At 40.4% G+C, this 21,866-nt stretch overlaps 1 protein-coding gene across 3 annotated transcripts in view; it reads right to left on the minus strand.

Moving 5' to 3' along the window:
• The window catches only part of Tnni3k (TNNI3 interacting kinase), a 252,768-nt gene that overhangs the window by 63,916 nt on the left and 166,986 nt on the right, over window positions 1-21,866 (minus strand). For 2 of the 3 annotated variants that reach the window (XM_076933435.1, XM_034499991.2), the window contains one exon: window positions 4,122-4,231. In XM_076933435.1, the coding sequence (XP_076789550.1) occupies window positions 4,122-4,231 (110 nt within the window). Of the gene's footprint in view, window positions 1-4,121; window positions 4,232-5,001; window positions 5,071-21,866 lie in introns of those variants that run through there. The other variant, XM_076933436.1, reaches the window with a different exon arrangement.

Below are 21,866 nucleotides of genomic sequence, written 5' to 3' on the forward strand. Positions count from 1 at the left end.
TCTTTGGAGGTTTGATCTCTCCAGTTGAGCTTGCCACCGCTGTTTGCGGAGAGCACCCCTCCTTGCACAGAGGAACCGAATGTGCTCATAAATACTGGATTTCGCAGCAATGATGAATAGCCCTCGATCACTGAAAGTCACATTTACCTGGAAACTACAGGTCTGCTCAGGCAGTTTTTTTACTGATATCCAAGTAAGATGTTTAGCCTATATGTTCACAGAGCAGAATACTATAGTTTACATTGTGTAGTAGGAGTAGGGAGGAGATTAAACACAAAATATCCTCTGTCTCGTCTTTGTAGCTGTCCTGGCCTCTCTGTCTTTTCAGCTTTACTTGATGTTTATAATATTAAATGAGCTTAAGGGGTTGCTTGGACATTCAGTCACCGCTTGGCACCCACTGCACTTCTACTTCCTGGGTGGATCTGACAGCAAGTGATAAAACATTCTCGTTTTGAGAGCCCTATACCCGCTTCCTCTGTCTTGGCAAGAGTCAGACATCTCTGACTCAGTTCTCACCCTAACTGTTTTCATTTACCCTCTCTTCCTGGGCTTCACTCCTTTATCACATGCTTGTTTCTCCCTCCTCTCCTGATACCACTTCATTGTAGGAAACACCTCTGAGGTGAGAGGAACACCTATCTGTCGTCCTGTATGGTCACTCTCCTCTGTTCTGACTGACAGCTTTCTTGGAGAGGGGGATGGGGCGATGGCTTTGTTTCTGTATAATCTTTCATTTTTCCTAATGCCTCAAAAGTTCTGGCTCTGTAATGAGGAGTCTTTAGCCTTGTTCTCTCTTCTTGCTGCTGCTACCAGTATTACAACTGTAGGGGTGAAACCTCCTCTTCTTCACTGGCTGCCTCTCAGAAGGCAGCAGAGATGGCCCCCTGCACACTGTCACCTCTTTCTTAGGCTGTGTCTTTTGTAATAGATCGTAGGTTTCTTTTAGCCTCCGAATCCCCATGGCAACCACACAAGTGCTTGTTATAATCAACTGGATCACAGTGCCAGCAGCCCCTGGGGGGGCTGTTCTGACCTTACAACCTTTGCTTCAGTTTTCATGCTTCAGATCTGTCTCTACCGGGGCACATACTGCTAGGGTGCTTGTGGAAGGCATAGTTTCAGTCTGCATCCCAGGGATGCTCATTCTGAGCCTGAGGATGGGGGCCTGGAGAATCTCTACTTTCTTAAAGACATGAGGGTGAAGCAAATAATGTGCTGCCCAACAGTCAAAGAGAACCCAGAGGTACCTCATGGACAGAGTTACATGGAACAATTTCAGTAAAAAAACGAGAAACCCTTCATACCTAACAAATATGTTTCTAAAAAAAAATCCATTATGTAATTTTTCACTTCTTTGGTGGTAAGATTAAAATTACCTACAATTTCTTGTATAAATTCATATTGCAGCTACAAAGGCTGACCTTATTTACCAAAGCTGGCCTGGTCTACATCGCAAATTCCAGGCCAGCCATGATTACACAGACCCTGTTTAAAAAAAAAACAAAACAAAACAACAAAACAAACTTCCATATATTTCTGTTACTGTCTGGAAATGCCTTTATTCAGTGTAGATATTTAAGCCAGTACCACAGAATTTGGGATATTGGGGGCTTAGATTGTGTCATGAGTTTTGAGAGGGAGTCTGGGCGTGACTAGGTAGGAGTTTCAGAGGGGCAAGGATGGAGTGGAAATGATGTTGATACAGTTCTCATGTGTGAAATTCTTGAAAAATGAATGTGGAAATGAGGCAACGGGCAGAATGGCATAGTGGTGGTCATCTGCATCTAAAGATCTTTTTATCAAATGCCACCTGGTCTAGAGGTTTAACCTGACACTGACTTCAGAGTTGTCAAAACCAGCAAACCCTTCATCTCTTTGCTCACAATAGGTGTACATGTTTTCTCTCGGCATTCATGAGTTCATTCTCTGACCAGATCCTTACTCGGTGAATGCTGGTCTTTGGATTTTGATTTTAGACCAAATGTCATTTCTGGGATGACTTCAAGGACCCACACTCTCTGTCCTTATTTTGTGTTTTCATAGAGTCTTCCTTAATCTTGGCTTGTAGTTCTAAATGTATTAATGGCCTAGAATTTGCGATGTAGACCAGGCCAGCTTTGGTAAATAAGGTCAGCCTTTGTAGCTGCAATATGAATTTATACAAGAAATTATAGATAATTTTAATCTTACCACCAAAGAAGTGAAAAATTACATAATGGATTTTTTTTTAGAAACATATTTGTTAGGTATGAAGGGTTTCTCATTTTTTTACTGAAATTGTTCCATGTAACTCTGTTTATTTATTTAATCTCCACATAATAGTTAAAGTCCTCAGATCCATGGACAACACTGCAGGATTCAGCAGTAGAGACTCAATAAGCTAAGTGTTGAAGGAAAAAAAATGAGAGTGTTGGTCTCCTGTTGCAATCACCTTACCACCCACCCTGATATGGTCATGACCTTTCTTGCCATTGTAAAGACAATGGAAATTGCAGAGCATCATCACATTCAGAGTCAAGGCTGGACTCACTAGAGTGAAAGCTCAATGTTATAATGCTTGGTAGCTCCACTGTTCAATGACACCTTGTCTCCATCTTTCTGCCTGAAACTAGAGCCAGCCTGTGTGCTGTGCTGATGAAATTCACTCTTTAATAATACAACATTTCTACTGAACACACACACGCACACACACACGCACATGCACACGCACACGCACACACACACACACACACACACACACACACAGAGAGAGAGAGAGAGAGAGAGAGAGAGAGAGAGAGAGAGAGAGAGAGAGCAAATAAATTTCATGATATATTTGACACAACTCTCTTCTCTTCCTGCAGAAAATTCTGGATAAGGTATTCAGTAAATTTATCTCTAGTTAAAGTTCTCAGGGTTCACATTGCAAGACCTCTCCTCAAACTATTTTAAATCATGCAATTTTTTATATGAATCTTTCCAGACACCAAACTCTAGACATGGAATTGGAGGTGCTGACAAGAAGCATTTGTTTATTTACTCAACAGATATTACCTTTTTGAGCACTTACAAAGTATGGTTCTGAGTTCTAGGATTACACGAATGAATGAAACCAGACCAAACAAACAAGACAAACTCTGCTATTATGGTGTTAACCTGCCAGTTATGAGAAATTTCTAAATTCAGCACAACACACAGCAGATTGAGTGGCCAGTAAAGGAGATACTCAAACCACATCCTGTGAGAACATTTACTTTTTCTCTGAAAGGGACTACGGACATGGTGGGTTGGGCAATGACATGATTTAGGTGTTTCCTTGAACAAAAAATAAAAACAAAATACAGAAGAAAACCCATTGGCAAGATCATACACTTTCTTTCCCATGTCTAGTAGGGCCTTATCCTTCTATGAGACTGTCTTTGGGGCACTTTTTGAGATAGGAGCAGTTCACTTCATCTGCTTCCTTGTTGAGGAGTTAAAATGTTTAGAAAGAGTGAGCCATCAAGGCTGTTGAAGAAAAGACTAGAGCAGACGTGCTGGTGTGAACAGTGGAAATCTTTTGTGCAGTTATAGACAAGGAGCTCAGAATCTAGGCCAAGCCCTCCACTCTTTGGACCTGTGATGCTGTGACCAGATCTGAGCAGATGGGAGACTGCCACAGCAGAGACCATCTTAGGCACCGCTGTCTCCCAGTGTGTGAGAGACAATACAGACTCACTTGTCAACCTGTGAGTGCCCAGAGACAGAGCCGTTGTGGCTGCTCTTCCTGGGTTCAGCTTGCTGCTGAAGACATCATCTCCTGGGCTTTCCTGCAAGTTTGCTTCATCAGTGTGACTCAAGCACAGCCAACCAAACTGCAGCTGGAATAAGGCTGTGTGTCGCCTCTCAAACACAAGACTTTTTTTTTTTTTTTTTTTTTTTTTTTTTCTAACCAACTGTGAGGGACATTTCAAAACCAGAGAGCAATAACAAAGCCATCAAGCTGCTCAGACTTCATGGGGCCATTAGAGACCGAAGCACAGAAGGGCATTCTTCCCACTGGTCTGCTCCAGCACACACTGGATATAGACGTTTCATCCACACTCTGTAACAGGCTGTGAAGCACCACACATTTCATAAGAAGAAACAAACTCACTCACTTCGGGACATGCATTCCAGCCCCGCATCAGCAGAGATGAGAGGGACTTGGGGATGGAGTAGCCGATGGGAGGTCTGACGTGGTGGTACGCCATATCTGCTGCTGCAGCGGCTGCAAAATAAAGACGTGAACTTCACTTATTCCAGAAAGACTGAGAGAGAGGAGACGCATCTAAAGCCAATGTGCATGGGATTCGACAGGACCCCTGGACTGACTTCCTCCTTTACCTATAATGATGAGTAGGCAGTTTGTACTAAATTTATCTTTATTATTTCCTCTCCATTGGACAGTTGGGTCTATGCAGTGAACAGAGAGAACACAGAGGAACAAGGGAGCATGTAGTTCAGGATGTTTGATGTATTCAGATACACACAACACTACAGAAAACAGACTGGAGGACAGACTGGATGAAACTCCACAGTGTCCAGCCGGCAAGATGGCTCAGTGGGAAAAGATGTTTGCCACCAATCTGAGTTTGATTCCTGATCCCAATGTGGTGGAAAGAAAGAACTGACTCCTGCAGGTTGTCCTCTGACTTTCACAGCAGCTCCACCACAAGCTCACACGCATATTTACTCACATAAACAAGTAAGTGTAACAACTTTCAAGATTTTACAGTGTCATAAATACAAGGTTAATGCACCGATGTTATGGTGCATGGATTACCACTGCACTAGACAGGTAAGAAGGCATCTGTGCTGCTTTAGAAACATATGTATTAGGAACATTAGGATTTTGAATCTTAATCCTGCAGAAGTACTTGTTGGTTAACTGGGAGAGGACAGCTCACACTCGTGATTGCACTGGAGCTGCACATTGATGCAATCCCCCTGTCCTGTCTGGGAGCATGGCCTTCCAGGTCACGATCCTCTCAGATCCTTGCAGCATGGCATTGTAGACTCATGATTGCTTTGTATTTCTCTGTTTTCAACCTCTGATTTCCACATCACCTGAAAGGTAAGTATATGGATTCTTTAAGTGTTTTTTTTTTTTTTCAAAGTATCATGTTAGATAAAGGTATAAATTCAAGTACTTTGGAAAATCATTCAAAGCAAGTACTAATGTCTGAGCCTGGGATGAATTTGTAATTATTACCATTTAAAAAAATAAGCCACAGTTGGTATGGGCTTTTTTGCTCCAGAGTCCCTCCTTTTTCAATATAATGATAATGAAAATGGCAAATAACACATTATTCTCTGATGGTTAAAAATGTTCTACACTAAAGGAGGAGAGACTTAAAGGTTATTCTACATTCCGGCTCTAGTATGTGGTGAAGTAGCATTGGCTTGTACCTTACCAGCTTTGGGATGACATTCTCTGTCTCTCTCTGTCTCTCTGTCTCTCTGTCTCTGTCTCTGTCTCTGTCTCTCTCTCTCTCTCTCTCTCTCTCTCTCTGTCTATTTATTTACTTTAAGTCCTGATCACTGCCTCCCCTCCTCCTGATCCTCCTCCTCTCACAGCCCCTTTCCCCAACCCCCTCCCCATCTTCTCTGAGAGTGTAGAGGCCCTGTCTGGGTATGCCTCCACCCTGGCACATCAAGTATCTGAGGGGCTAGGCACATCCTCTCCCACTGAGACCAGACAAGGCATCCCTGTTGGGAAACAGATTCCACACAGACAGGTAACAGCTTTAGGAACAGCACCTGCTCCAGGTGTTGGGGGACCTGCAGGGAGACCAAGCTGTACATCTGCTAAATATGTGCACAGGGTGGTTAGGTCCTGTCCCTGTATGTTCCTTGGTTGGTGGTTCAGTCTCCAAGGGTCCAGGTTATTTGATTCTGTCTTCTTGTGGAGTTCCCACCCCTCTGGGACCCTTGCTCCTTTCCCCAACTCCCTGAGCTCTATCCAATGTTTGACTCTGGGCCTCTGCATCTGTTTCAGTCAGCTGCTGGGTAGAGCCTCTCAGAGGACAGCCATGCTAGGCTCCAGTCTGCAAGCATAACAGAGCATCATTAGTAGTGTCAGGGATTGGTTCCTGCCCATGGGATGGGTCTTTAGTTGGGCCAGTCATTGGTTGGCCAGTTCCCTCTGTTTGTGCTCTAACTTTTCTAACTTTGTCCCTGTATTTCTTGTATCCAGGACAAATTGTGGGTTGAATGTTTTGTGGGTGGGTTGGTGTCCTTATCTATCCATTGGGGGGGGGGGCTGGTCCTGCCTGACTACAGGAAGTGGCCACTTCAAGTTTCATGTCCCTACTGCTATAATTATCAACAGCACCTCCTTCAGTACCAAAATCTACATCCGCTGAATTTTGTCTATTCTCCTAATCTCACAGATCCAGTGAAGTTACACTCAATGTAACTTAAATTTACTGCTTTTTTTGGGTTATTCTGAATTAAGACCCAATTTTACCAATTGCAAAATTAATACTCATTCTTTGTAGAAATTGAAAAAAAAAGGGAATTAGAAAATGGAAAATACTATTTTTAAGAAAAAGACTATCCTATCCATAAAATGAGTTAAAGTGACCAGAGTCATCTCCTCTGACACTTTTTAGTTTGTTTGTTTTTTTTTTTTTTTTTTTTTTTTTTTTTTTTTTTTTTTTTTTTTTTTTTTTTTTTTTTTTTTTTTGGTTTTGATATCAATTATGGAAAGCGATTGTCTGCTTCTTTCCCATGAGTCTGGAAAATAAATTACAGGTGAATGATATTTGTCAAAATATTTGTTAAAATATTTTGAGAATTTCTCTTTTCTGTCTATGATTGAGCCTATGTTGACATATGATTATGGAGTTTTTTCATAAATTAAAGCATTAAGCAATTAAGCATTTTCCATGTTATTAAAACTATGTGTTAACACATTTTAATGACTGCATTTACTGTGATTTACTTAATCACTTCTCAATTTTAGGTTATTTGAAATTCTTCAAAGAATATTTTTAATGGGAATTTTTTGTATATTATAAGTGAGACATTTATGGTATATTAAGGGGTGAAAATAACCTATCAAATGACATTAATACTTTCAACTAGCTCATATTAGTAAAGCCGTGTTCCTAAACAGCTCTATCAGCTGATGTTCTCACTAGGCAATGTGAAGATTGTTACCACCACCACATCAGAGAAAAGTTCTTTTCCAAAAGCAGCTATATGGTTCCTTGTTGTTTAGACTGTGTTCTTATATATCAAAGCATCTTTCTTAGTTCACCAAGTATGGGACTGGAATCCCTTCATTGGTTATTCTGAACTATTTTTAGTTCCTCCAAGGATTAAGTAAGTTAGAGCTGCCAAAGAGATAGATGCTTGCTTTCATTAATTTTATGACTGTTACCTGATGACTAATTTGTGCTGATTCAGCTCCAGGACATGCACAGAAATCAGTCCAGTGAATGTGTTCAATTACAGGTCTCCTGGTGGGTGTAGAGGGACTGTCCTCAGAAAGGGTTAAACTGATACCTGTCCCCAGCATCTCCTTCAATAGCTCTTTCATGTTGTGAGATCAAATGTGAGAGTAATTTATCTGCCTCTTGGTAGTGTGTCTGAAAAGCCCATTTTTTATTCTTCATAGTTTAAAGCCTTTGGAGTTTCCTCTGCTCTACTCTTGGTCATGAGGGTTCTCATTATCACCTCTACTTAAATGTGGGTACCATAGCTTGCCACTTTTAGATGGTTGGTCAGTCTTGCCTGTAGCAGGCTGCTCTGACAGCTGGGGAATTTCCTGCTACTCAAGTCCAGGGACATGACTGTCAGCCCATTCATCAAGTCTTCTCTGATTCTTACAGAAAATATGTGAAATGATTTTTAAAAATGTTGGTGTCTTCTTTCATTAAAAAAAAGAACTTTGCCATTTAAAGAAAATAAGATCATATTAAAAAAGAAAAGATCTCATTGTGTAATTATTTTTAAAGTTCTTCCCTGAGTACATGATGCTACCGGGCTGTGTATAGCTACTCCCAGACCTCTGTGCAGCAATGGGATGTCCTTCTGAATGGTGTAGAGCTGCCCCCAGACCTCTGCTGCCCCCAGACCTGTCTGCAGCAGGGAGATGATGGCTTTCTGCACTGTTCAGTGTGTAAGCAGAGTGCTACTGGGTACTGACATCATGAAAATGTTACCGAGAAACTTGATTTGCAGTTTTGTCAATTAACACAGTTTTAAATGAAAATTGTTATGCTCAGGGGTCTGCATATTGAATGGCACTAGGCTTCAAAGTATTTTTTTCCTACTCAAATTATCCTGAGTAATGAGACTTTAATGTAATATTGTAAGTCAGCCCTAAGAGTCTCTTCTGCCAAGAACTCAAATTGTTCTGTGTCTATCAACACCTTCTCAAGGGACGACATGAATATAGTTCATCAGTGTCATCTCTGAAAACAGGCCATGTACAGCTGGTGACAACCCTCTTCCAAAATTCCTATAGCAAAAGCTACTCTTGGGGCTGTGAGGATCACTCAGCTGGTAAAAGCTCTTGTCACAAAAGCCTGGTGACTTGAGTTCCATCAACAGAACCCAGAATGGAAAGACAAACTGATTCTAAGTTCTCCTCTGTCCCCAACATGTATGCCAATGCTACACAATTGCACCCACACTCAAACACACAATAGTAATAAATTAAAAGTAAGAAGGCACTGAATATTCCACAATCTAAGTGGAAACCTGGTGTCATTATTTTCAATAAAATGTGGTAAGTGAATGGGTTATTAAGAAATGAATCATTACATTTGCCAATGTTTTCATGTTCAGGTTTTAACTTCTACAATGTGGAGTTTCCCATCTACTCATGGCTTTTCTCATCTATCTGCTTCTCCTTGGTGGGATGTGTTGTTCTAGAGGTTGGCATAGAGGGACTCTGGCTTGGATCTTTCCCAAACACTCCTGCTTCACCTCACACGACAGAGAGGTCTACTGAGTCACACGTCATTGCCTGGTTACTTATTTGACACTTTGTGGCACTTGCAAACTTTCTCAGGTCAGGGACTACATCTTTTCTTGGTTCTGACAGCATAGTGTAGTAACTGGCAAAAACAAACATTAAAACAGAACAGGCTGAACAGATAGTGATGTGAGGAGTCAGAATGATATTTGACCAGAAGTACTTATTGGACTCAATGTTAGACTCCATAAACATCTGCTGAATGAGTAAAAGGAAGGATTAATGTTAATGATTATAAACTTATTATTATGCTTCAGAAGAAAGCTCAATGCCTAGCATCCAGGGGCATTGTGGATGTGTATTATGTCCAGTGGGCTATTAAATTACAACATACTCATGTGAATTGTTAAGACCTTGGGGTAAACTCACCCAATAATGTTTTATCCAAAGCCTTTGGTGAAGGTTTCTGCAAGCTTCGAGGCCATGAGGGAATGTCCTTCACGGGGAACTGGAGAACTAACTGTGGCTGGCATTGTTCTAAACTCCCTGGGAGAGCCAATTAAGTCCTTTGTCTCAGCAAGTAATAAGTTTGCTAAGCATGAGACTCAGTGGGGAAGAGCCAATTTGATGGTGACAATTATGGGCTCAGGGTCTTGTGTCTGCCCTCACTATAACGTGACATCTACGCTTGTCCTAAGAAACCCCACAATGCAGGACTTAGTCTTCACTGACACACATCAGCATGATGTTGCCCCTGCTAAGTGTTAGCTAGCTGATGTTACACTTAACAACAAATCTAAGAGTTCAAACAATCTGTTTTAATCTGAACCCAGAAGGTTAGATGTTAAAACATCATGGATTATTTATTGCTTTATTCAGACCCTCAGAGGTCTGAGGGCTTTTTAAGGTTGTCTTTAGGTATGAATAGAAAGTCAAACGTTACAGTGAGTTATTGCGATTGTTAAGGCTACCAACAGCCTTGTCCACATCAGCTCATATGCAATATGGCCCTGTGGTAAGAGTGGCATTGCAACTTTCCATTATAAAATGGATTATCTAGTTCAAATTGATACATAATTGTGTACTGGGTTTTGAACTCTTAGTGTGATCCCTCAGTGTCTTATTTTGTAAAAATTAAACAAATATTTCTGTTGTAAGGAGAGTAAAAAGGTATGGGGTAGGGGATCTATGGGAAGAAATGCTTGCTGTGAACATTAATGGACTTGAGTTCAAATCCTCAACACCCATGTAAAATCTATGCATGGCTTAGCATGTGAGCAACACATGCTTACAACCCCTGTGTTGGGTAGGACCAGAACAGGCAGATCTCAGAACTTGTTTGTCATGAAATCCAGTCAAAATGGTGAGCTTTAGTTTCAGTGAGAGAGACCCTGTCTCAAAAACAAGAGGGAATGATGGAGGAAGACTCTGATGCCTCTTTCTCTGGCCTCCATGCATGGGGTATGTAACACAACACACACACACACACACACACACACACACACACACACACACACACGGTGGGGAGAGTGGAGAAAGTAAAAGTGTCAGTAAGTATTGACCAAGATAAAGTTTATAAAACATTGTGAGCATGTGTTCTTCAAAGTGCAGCTGACTGCATGCCATAGTTTCTCATGACCCAGGTTATTACAGTCAAGGCAATGGTGTTGCACATTCACCGGAGGAGATAAAATACACTCTGTTAAATTTGTGCTTTTCAGCAACATGCCTCCTGAGTGAGCAGCATTGGAGGCACCATGAGATTGTGCAGTCCTGGAGGGTACTAAGCATGCCTTAATTTTTAAAACCACATCCTGTGCTCATTAGAATGGTCAGGAATAGAGTAAGCAGTACTGTCGCTTGCCCTCCATGCACTCTCCACTAGCACAGTGAAGCACCAGAGTGTTGGTATTAGCTACAGGTTGGCAGAGATCTGCATCTACTGGACCAGTGCAATTCTTTCTGGCATGCAAGACCTGACTTGCTGGCTCACCTCACCTCAGTGATAAACTGATAAGGATTACCACAGCAAACATGGGACTTAACCCGTGCTAATTTAAATTTCCCTGCTACTGTTACATACTGTCAGTGTGGTATCCAATCTAAGATTATTATACTTAGGATGTGTTAGGATCCAGATCATGTAGGGAGGAGGACATAATGAAGCACTAATTAAAAAGGACTAGGGGACTCAATGACTATACACAAACACCCTGTGGGATAACCAAGTCGCTACATGTACTGCCATTCATTCTTTTTTAATTGGATATTCTTCTTATTTACATTTCAGATGTTATCCCCTTTCCCCTTTCCCCCCAACCCCAGGAAGCCTTATCCTGTCCTCCCTCCCGCTGCTTCTATGAGGGTGTGTCCCCACCCATCTACCCATTCCCTCCTCCCCGCCCTTGAATTCCCCCACACTGGGGCACCCCGCCTTCAGAGAACCAAGGACCTCCTCTTCCACCAATGCCTGACAAGGCCATCCTCCTGTCTATACAGCTGGAGCCATGGGTCATTCCATGCATGTTTCCAGGCTGGTGGTTTAGACCCTGGGAGCTCTGGTTGGTTGGTATTGTTGCTCTTCCCATGGGGCTGCCAACCACTTCAGCCCCTTCAGTCTCCTCTTTACCTCCTCCATTGGGGATCCCATGATCAGTTCAATAGTTAGGTGTGAGCATCTGCCTCTGTCAGATTCTGGCAGAGCCTCTCAGGAGACAGGTATATCAGGCTCCTGTCAGCATAAACTTTCTGGCATCCAAAATAGTGTCTGTGTTTGTTGACCGCACATGGGATGGATCCCCAGGTAGAACAGTCTTCAGACAGCCCCTTCTCCAGTCTCTGCTCCCTTGAGTATTTTGTTACTCCCAAGAAGGACTGAAGTACCCATACTTTGGTCTTTCTTCTTCTTGAGCTTCATGTGTCCTGTGAGTTGTATCTTGGGTATTCTGAGCTTAGGAGCTAATATCTACTTATCAGTGAGTGCATACCATGTGTGTTCTTTATGATTAGGCTACCTCACTTAGGATGATGTTTCCTAGTTCCATCTATTTGCCTAAGAATTGCATGAATTCACTGTTTTTAATAGCTGAGTAGTATTCCATTGTGTAAATGTACCACATTTTCTGTATCCATTCCTCTGTTGAAGGACATCTGGGTTCTTTCCAGCTTCTGGCTATTATAAATAAGGCTGTTATGAACATAGTGGAGCATGTGTCCTTGTTTTATGTTGGAGCATCTTTTGGGTACATGCCCAGGAGTTGCATAACTGGGTTCTCAGGTATATGTCCAATTTTCTGAGGAACTGCCAGACTGATTTCCAGAGTGGTTGTACTAGCCTGCAATCCCACCAACAATGGAGGAGTGTTCCTCTTTCTCCACATCCTCACCAGCATCTACTATCCCCTGAGTTTTTGATCTTAGCCATTCTGACTGGTGTGAGGTGGAATCTCAGGGTTGTTTTGATTTGCATTTCCCTGATGACTAAGGATGTTGAACATTTCTTTAGGTGCTTCTTGGCCACCTAAAAAGTTTTCTTAGTTGAGAATTGTTTGTTTAGCTCATACCTAAACCACACAAAGACTCAACAAAGAAAGAGAATTCAGACCAATCTCTCATATGAATATTGATGCAAAAATACTCAATAAAGTTCTTGCAAATCGAATCCAAGAACACATCAAAACAATCATCCATCATGATCAAGTGGGCTTTATTCCAGGACTGCAGGGATGGTTCAATATTCAGAAATCCATCAACATAATCCACTACATAAAGAAACTAAAAAAAAAAAGTCATGATCATCTCACTAGATGCTGAGAAAGCATTTGACAAAATTCAACATCTCTTTAGGGTAAAAGTCTTGGAAAGATCAGAAACTCAAGGCCCATACCTAAACATAGTAAAAGCAATATACAGCAAACCATTAACAAACATCAAACTAAATGGAAAGAAACTTGAATCAATCCCACTAAAATCAGGGACTAGACAAGGCTGCCCACTCTCTCCCTACCTATTCAACATAGTACTTGAAGTCATAACCAGAGCAATTAGACAACAAAAGGAGGTCAAAGGGATACAAATTAGAAAGGAAGAAGTCAAAATGTCACTATTTGAAGATGATATGATAGTATACTTAAGTGACCCCCAAACTTCCACCAGAGAACTCCTAAACTTGATAAACAACTTCAGCAAAATGGCTAGATATAAAGTTAATTCAAACAAAACAGTAGCCTTTCTCTACTCAAAGAAAAGCAGACTGAGAAAGAAATTAGAGAAATGACACCCTTCACAATAGTCACAAATAATTTAAAATACCTTGGTGTGAATCTAACCAAGCAAGTGAAAGATCTGTATGACACGAACTTTAAATCTCTGAAGAAAGAAATTGAAGAAGATCTCAGAAAATGGAAAGATCTCCCATGCTCATGGATTGGCAGGATTAATATAGTAAAAATGGCCATCTTGTTGAGAGCAATCTACAGATTCAATGCAATCCCCATCAAAATTCCAACTCAATTCTTCACAGAGTTAGAAAGAACAATTCTTAAATTCATTTGGAATAACAAAAAACCCAGGATAGTGAAAACTATTCTCAACAATAAAAGATTATTCATTCTTTTAAAGGCTGTGTGTAGATGCCCCACAAGACTTGCAGACTGAGTTTGGTTCTGGGATTTTCAGTTCATGACTCTAAATTAAACTTTCAATGTGAAGTCTTTCCCATGAAACCTGGCTACAATAAGCTGTCAGATGCTCTTAATTTGCTGATGCCTCCCAGACTTAGCAAGAGTTCAGCATCAAGGAACCCAGGACACAGTTGCATTTCCCTGGGAAACCAGCTGGCACCATCGAGGCAAAGAGAAAAATGAAAGAAAAACAAGAGACTCTCTTTTTGAATTCAAACAGATTTCAGGATGATATACATGAATTGGTAGCTGGGGACTACATAGGTTTAGGTAAAGTATATATTTAACTGATCTGGGATCCTTTTGTCACTACTGTTGTATCAGAGGACCTGAGCCCAGGAGAGAAATCAAATCCCGGAAGCAGGTGCTGGTTTCTTTCTCTGAATCACATCCAGGGAAGCTTTTACTAGCCAGGTAACTGGCACCATGCTCAGCTCACTTTCTGCTTGGCTTGACAGCTTGGCTTTTTTTTTTTTTTTTTTTTTTTTTTTTTTTTTTTTTTTTTTTTTTTTTTTTGTAATAAAGTCTCTTCTCACAGTTCTGTTCTTTTCCTGTATTCATCATGTATCTTTGACTTTTACTCCCTCAGATATTACAACTTCAATTTATTGGAAAGTTTTTGCTCATTTCTTACAAACCAACTTTCTTGTTTCTAACCAAGCCACCGCTCCAGTTAGAATGTTCCGTGTTTCTAAAGAAGAGCTGGTCTCCTGGTCTGAACTCCAACCCATCTTTTGCCAACTAAGAATAAAGAACACTCTAAATTCACACTATTGCAGATGCTAAGAAGTACTTGCTGACAGGAGCCTGATACAGCTGTTTCCTGAGAAGCTCTGCCAGATCCTGACCAATACAGATGCAGATGCTCACAGCCAACCATCGGACTGAGCACAGTGACCCCAATGGAGGAGTTAGGGGAAGGACTAAAGGAGCTGAAGGGACCTTATCTGGCATCAATGGGAGTGGAGGTCCTTGGTCCTGTGAAGGCTTGATGCCCCAGTGTAGAGGAATGTTAGGACAGTGAGGCAGGAATGGGTAGGTGGGGGGGGGGGGGAGCACCCTTATAGAAGCAGGGTAGGGGGAATTGAATAGGGAGTTTGCAGAGAAGAAACTGGAAAAGGAGATAATATTTAAAATGTAAATAAATAAAATATTGAATTAAAAAAATAAAAAAAATCTACAGAGGCTTCCATTGCTGACATGCACAAGCCTTAAGGCAGTATTAATTTGGCTTGCTTAAGGGATGACAGAAAGCTCACAAAATGCTATGTCTGGGCATGTCGGGTCTTTCTAGAGGAGACTAGCATCATGACAAATAGATGCAGCAAAGATAATCCACTCTCAGTTCAGGCAGGTGCCATCCAATCTCCTGGGGGCCCAAAAGAGTGAGGAGGCAGAGGAGGCAGGTGAATTATGAAATGTAGACATCTGTGCTTTCCTGCTCTTCAACAGCAGAACCTTGGTTCCTAGACACTCATGCCCTGGTGGGTGCAAAGTCACCCTAGTGCTTTTCAGCACTTTGCAGTCATATTGAATCACATGCTTCACAGATGGCAGATGGCAGTCTGCAAGGCTTCACAAAATTCAAAATCGTGTGACCAAAGTCCCAAAACAACTTCTCTCATTCCTATTTTGTGTCTATTATCAATCTATCACATATAAATAATCTATCTTATATCACCTATCAATCAACCAATAATCTATTAACCATTTCTCGTATCTCATATCTCTAATCTGTCTGTCTCTCTATCATCTATCATCCATCTATGTATCATTTATCTATCTATCTATCTATCTATCTATCTATCTATCTATCTATCTATCATCTATATTATCTCTCCATCCATCCATCCATCCATCCATCCATCCATCCATCCATCCATCCATCCTCTATATCATCTGTCTGTCTGTCTGCTATCTACTTTCTCACTTTTATTTTCTTCTTCCTATCCATGGATATCTCCTGTTGACTCTATGTCTATAGAGGACCTGACTTACACATGACTTCACTGCCTGGTTCCAGTTTTACTTAGACAACATGAGTTTTATAACCACTGTTTTATATCCTCCATTTATTTCCTACTTAGTTGCTTGTAGGTTTTCTTGCTGGCACTGATTTCTGCTGGAGTGCTTGCCTCTCATCTTTCGATTGCTTATTTATTGGATGTGAAGCAATTTTGAAATATAGATTTCAGTTGGGATATAGTCTAAGAATACTTCTGACTCTTTTCCTACTATGAGTCTGGCCAGAAAACCCCTTCAGTTTATCTTTAGTTCTATGGATGTTATCATTTGAATCTGAAGTGTCCCTCATTGGCTTATGTTTTGTAGCTTGTTCTCCAGCTGGAAGTACAATTACGTTGTCCCTGAGACCTTTGGGATGTAGAGTGTAGCTGGGGAACTGGGATAAACAGGTCATTAGTTGTACTTTCAAATATAGCCTTTTTCTGGTTCTGTGGCCTTGCTCTGTACTCTTGGTCTTTACCCAAGTAAACAAGCTCTGACACATACTCCTGCTGCACAGCACTGATCCACTACTCATGCCTTCCCTTCTCTCTCTCTGTGCATGTGTGTACTGAATCATTTCCCATGCCTTCCCTTCTCTCTCTCTCTCTCTCTCTCTCTCTCTCTCTCTCTCTCTCTCTCTCTCTCTGTACTGAATCATTTCCCATGCCTTCCCTTCTCTCTGTGTGTGTATATATGTGTGTGGGTATGTACCGGGTCCCTGCCCATGCCTTCTCTCTCTCTTGTGTGTGTGTGTGTGTGTGTGTGTACCAAACCACTGCCTATGCTTTCCTTATTGTGCACACTGAGCCACTGTCCATGCTGTTTTCAGGATGCATGCATAGAGGCACTTGTCCATGCTTTCCCCAATGTGACAGCCTATAACCACCATCATCAAGTGAGAAGTGCTTTCTTTTAGCAACTAAATTCGTACCAGCATTTAAACGCATTTTGATATCTAAAGAAATAAACAAACTCTGATATCTAAAGAAACAAACAAACTATAATCTTTGAGATCTAAAGAAATAAACAAACTACAATCCATCTGATAACTGAGCAAGCATATCTGTGCTGGCTAACACTCAGCGAGATCTGGCAGCATCCAGAAAGACTGTTCTTGGGCCTGAGCATGTAGTTCCATGGTTATACACCCTGGGTCATACATCATGGTCATACACCCTCTACACATGCATGTGTACATGTCCCATGACCTGAGATGAATTTGTTGTTTAGACCCCTGCCCCCAGGTGCTGGAAGTGATGGGTTTCCAATTTTTATCAAAACTGGTATTAAAGGCTTAATTTAAACATATGCTTTTGAAAGAAACTCTCCTGAGTTTTGAATTCCTCAATATGTGTATGACATCTGTCACACAGAGTCTATGCTAATATTGGAGTTCCACTCTTATTTCTCCAGGGTGTCAGGATGCTGCATACTAGAGAAGGGATGTGTTGCTTATTGTAGGTGGCTGACGCATACTGAGTCTGATGATTTATATAATTCATTGCTGAGCATATGCTAGATGGCCTAATCACCATGTTGATATTAGAGTGGTGGTTTTTGATGTATGGTCACCATCCAACTCTTAAAAATTCAGCACCTGTTCTAAACAAATTTTGTTTCCAATAAAGTACTATCAATTTTAATTTCTGGAACATTAGGATCAGGTTGGTCTTAGACAAGACTTCTAGCTTTTATATTAAATAATATTCTTGCTCTAAAAAAGCAAAGTATTTCTGGAGATAGGGCCTTTGGTTCCTCGAATTAATCATTTCAGGATTTATGAAGTTTATACAAGAGAGAAAAATGATAAAATTAAGGAGCATCAAACAATAAAGACAGCAATTATGGTAATATGGGGTGCCACAAAGTACAGCTAATGTGATGTGAGAGCCTTAGAGAACATTGTTGGGAAGAACTTACTAAGGTAAGAAAGGCTTAACAGTACAGGGTGTCAGTGTGAACAAAGTCAGGAAAAGTGACTCAGAGAAGGAACTGATATATCTGAAGTACATGGGAATGGAAAAGCAGAGAGGGAGGAGTGAAGACCAGTGGTTACAGGAAGGGTGTAGTCAGAGGGAGACTGGTGAGGAAAGCAGGGATAGTTATAAGAGGCTTCTTCTGCATGGTTTACTGTGTGTATTGACTTACTGATTAACATGTATTAATTGTGCATATAATGACATGGTTGGAAACACATGCAATTAATACATGTTAATCATCATGTATTAACATGTATTAATGGTGCACATTAATGAAACACTTGCATGCACAGGACCATGCGCTAACTGAACTAGGTAGCTGGCACTCACTTTTATCTCCTTAGCACTTCTTCATGTTTACAGCCTTTGGGGAACTCTTATAAAATATGCAATAGCTTATTGTGACTGATAGTCACTTGGTGTGCTTTGGAAAACCACAACTTATTCCTTCTGCTTCTGTACACGTACTAATGATTCAATTTCCTTTGCTCCTCTCCCTTCCTAAATCTGTCGTATTTCACTGGACATGATGCCTTCTAGTTCTATCCATTTTGCTGGGATGACAGTATTTCATTCTTCTTTATCACTAAATGATATTTCACTCTGTGTGTGGGGTAATCACACTTCCTTTAACCATTTCTCTGGACGCTGGAGCTAGCTCCATATCTCAGCATTGTGAATGTTGCTGCCATAGACAGGATGCTATTTTTTCTTTAGAATGCTAATTTAGTTCCTTTCAGATATACACCCCATGGAGGGAACACAAGTTAATATCATGGCTCTATTTTCTATTAAGGTACTTCCACAATGGCTCTAAAAATTTATATTCCTTTTGAAAAGGTATTCAAGCTGTTTTTTCCTCTAAATCCACAACACTTTTTACTTTTTGTAATTTTGATAAAGCCATGCTAACCAGAATTGGGATAGCTCCTTTTGTAGTATTTTCTTGATGGCTAAGGGTATTGGGAAGTTTTTTTTTTTCAAGGAGTTGTTGGACATATAAAGAGATGGCTTTATGATAGCTTTGCTATTGTGAGAACACAGGATAAACATACAGGATCTCAAAGAGGGATGTCATGCAAATAAACAGAAAAACCCAAACAAATGAGAATGCCAAAACTAATGATTGGTTACAAAAAGATGGAGGTCAAAACTGATGGCACAAGGCAGCTTTCCATCCAACCAACCATACACCAATGGTGCAACTAACCAACAAATAAACAAACAACAAACAAACAACTAACAAGTAACCAGCAATCAACAACAAACCAATAACCCACCAATAACTAACCAACCAAAACCAACCAACAAACCAATAAACAACAACTGAGCATCAACCACCCAACAAACCAATCAATAACCAACCAATAACAAAACAACAAAACCACAAACAATAAATGACAGCAAACCTACCAAACAACCAACAATCAATTAACCAGTAACTAATAACCAGCCAATAGCCAACCAACCAACCAACCAACCAGTAACAACAAATCCATCAATAACAAACCATGCAACAACCAATTAAACAAACAAACAAACAAAACAACAACAACAACAACAATAAACCAACCAATCCCAATACTGTGGCATATTCTGCATGTAAAAACTAGGCATACACTGTGTAGTAGAATGAAGGTAACTGGCTGCATGCCAGATAATTAAAAATTATATAAAAAATAACAACTGATTGTCAAAAGAAAGTAAGAGTAAAAGAAAGATGGACAGAGGGAGAGATAGAAGAAAGGATGTATGTGGAGAAACTCTCACAAGGATCCACCTCTAGATGAACATATGTAGACAACAATGGATGCTGAGGAGGGAGAATCCATCTCCTCCTGTGGGGAGCCGACAGAAGGCAGCTATCATCCTTGCAGCCATCTTGAGCCGTATACCCTGACAACAGACTTGATTACAATAGCCTACAACAGCTAAGCATACTCTGATAATATCTTGTTTTAGATACCCAGGATTTTCCCTTGGGTGTGTGAGACTTAAAGGTGTGTGACTTAAGGGCATGACTTAGAGATCAGATTTAGAGACAAGACCTAAGGGTGTGACTTAAGGGCATGGCTTAGAAGTGAGATATATAAAAGTCGAGAGGCAGACAGAAGAGTTCAGTACAACTTGCAGTAGGAATTAGGCACTTGAGTCTTGGCACTTGGAGGAAGAGCTTGGAATTAGACATTAGGCACTTAGCACTTGGAAGAAGTAAGTTGGAACTTGGAGGCACTAGGGTCTAGGAACTAGGGATTAGGAACTCAAGACTTGGGACTTGGACTAGGAAGAGAGACTGAAGAATGAATGAGATTGAATCACACTTTGATCTCCATTCTTCAAGTCTGTCCTCACTCTGTTGCTGAACCCCGACCTGCAGACCAGAGCAGCTTGGGGCAGTGTGGGCTCTAACAGTTTAGCCCCCAAGGCTTTTGGCAGTGTGAGTTCCAACATTGATAGAGTGGTCTGAGATATTTTGGCCCCCAATCGTGGGATAGCTCAGGCCGCAACATCCTCCAAGGCTGAGCTCCTTGATAGGCTATCTAATCCCATGGGGTCATCTCTAATCACAAGTTCATATATGCATTACTAGATGGGCTAAATAGGTTGTTTACATAAGTGCACATATTTATATGTAATAGTAATTAAAGAACAAGTAGTCATGGATTTGAGATGGATTGGAGGGCATGGAAGGCATTGAGAGAGGAGAATGAGGGGTGGGAATTGAGCATAAAATTTTTAAGAAATTAAACTAAAACATAACAAATGGCATGTGAAAATAAAACTTCATAGTTATATCTGTATTTTGGGTAAGGTTTGTGTAACACTACAAGTTCCTTGACAGAAATTCAAGTAGATCTAAGCAAAGGGAGAGACAGGCTGAGCTTCCTGAGAACACGATGTTTGAAACACAGATTTATCCAGAGTTCGTGAAGTGTAAGGTCCAAATGCACTGGGCTTCATTCTCCAGGCTTCCTTTTACAGAGCAGACACGCTGCTTCTAAAATTAACACTGGAAATAAAAGTCACCTATGTTAATAAAGCAATGTTTACAAAGGACAAAGTTGGAAGGCTGATGTTGACTGGATGGCAGCTATATATATGGCACTGATATATATATAGTTATATATAGTTATATATAGTTATATATAGTTATATATAGTTATATATAGTTATATATAGTTATATATATTATATATATATACACATATATGTATATAAAACAGTGGTAGTGGTGTACATGTGGACAAGATCAGTGACACAAAGTGTCAAATACATAGATAAATAGTTTTTATTGATCCTTGACAAAGTATTAAAATAATTTATTGAAAAAAAAAACAGTTACTCAAAAATCATACTGAAACAATTGAACACTGATACTTTAAAAAAAAACCAACAAAACAAAAAATAGCAAATTCATCCCACACATAAACCATAAAAATGCAAAGCAGATCTTATACCTATGGAACCTGAGCCTGTCAGATTTTTGTATAAGATGTCACAGAAAAAGAAAATATGTCTGTGAATAATTTGGATAAGACATTAAAATGATAGAAAGTTTGATAAGAGGGATTTTCTCGAAATGACAAATCTCTAGTCTTTTTCACAAGCCCTACTGAGCAGTTCACAAAGGAGAGAAATGTTATTCCCACCACACATTAGATTCCATCTAGGGTCAAGTCAGTCTTACAACTAAATACTGAGATGATATGAAAATACTCCAGGAAAGAAAGAACAGTGATCTCAGATATACATATCAATGGGTCATCAAAGCCAGTAATTATAGGATAGTGTTAGTAACATTAAGATTCTCCAAGCACACCCAAGATTAAATGGCTAGTATGCTATCTATTTAAGCATGTATTATCAGACTCTACCTGTGTGTTGATGATATACAGAACATGGAAAGTTTATCACTAAGTCCAGGAGTCAGTCTCTTATATTTGAGCAAATGCATAAGAGAAATCACAATCAGTATAAAGGCCCTGAACAGCTTTGGTAATTCTTATGAACACAGCCCTAAACAAGAGTAGCTAAAAGGTTACCAGCTGACCTTTGCACCATCAAATTTATTACACAGAAGTGAGAAAGAATGGGTTACAGATAAACAGGGCACTGTGACCCTCTTTCTGTGACATTCTTGGGAAGTAGATGCAGAAATCAGGCTATCAATGGCAGGCTGAGCTGGGGAAAGGGCATTGCTTCAAGAAAGTGTCACAGAATATTGTGCAGTGTGCGAAGGTGCTGTACCTGAGGGATTGTGGATAT

The sequence above is a fragment of the Arvicanthis niloticus genome, chromosome 4, assembly GCF_011762505.2.
Source record: "Arvicanthis niloticus isolate mArvNil1 chromosome 4, mArvNil1.pat.X, whole genome shotgun sequence".
Classification (NCBI taxonomy): Eukaryota; Metazoa; Chordata; class Mammalia; order Rodentia; family Muridae; genus Arvicanthis; species Arvicanthis niloticus.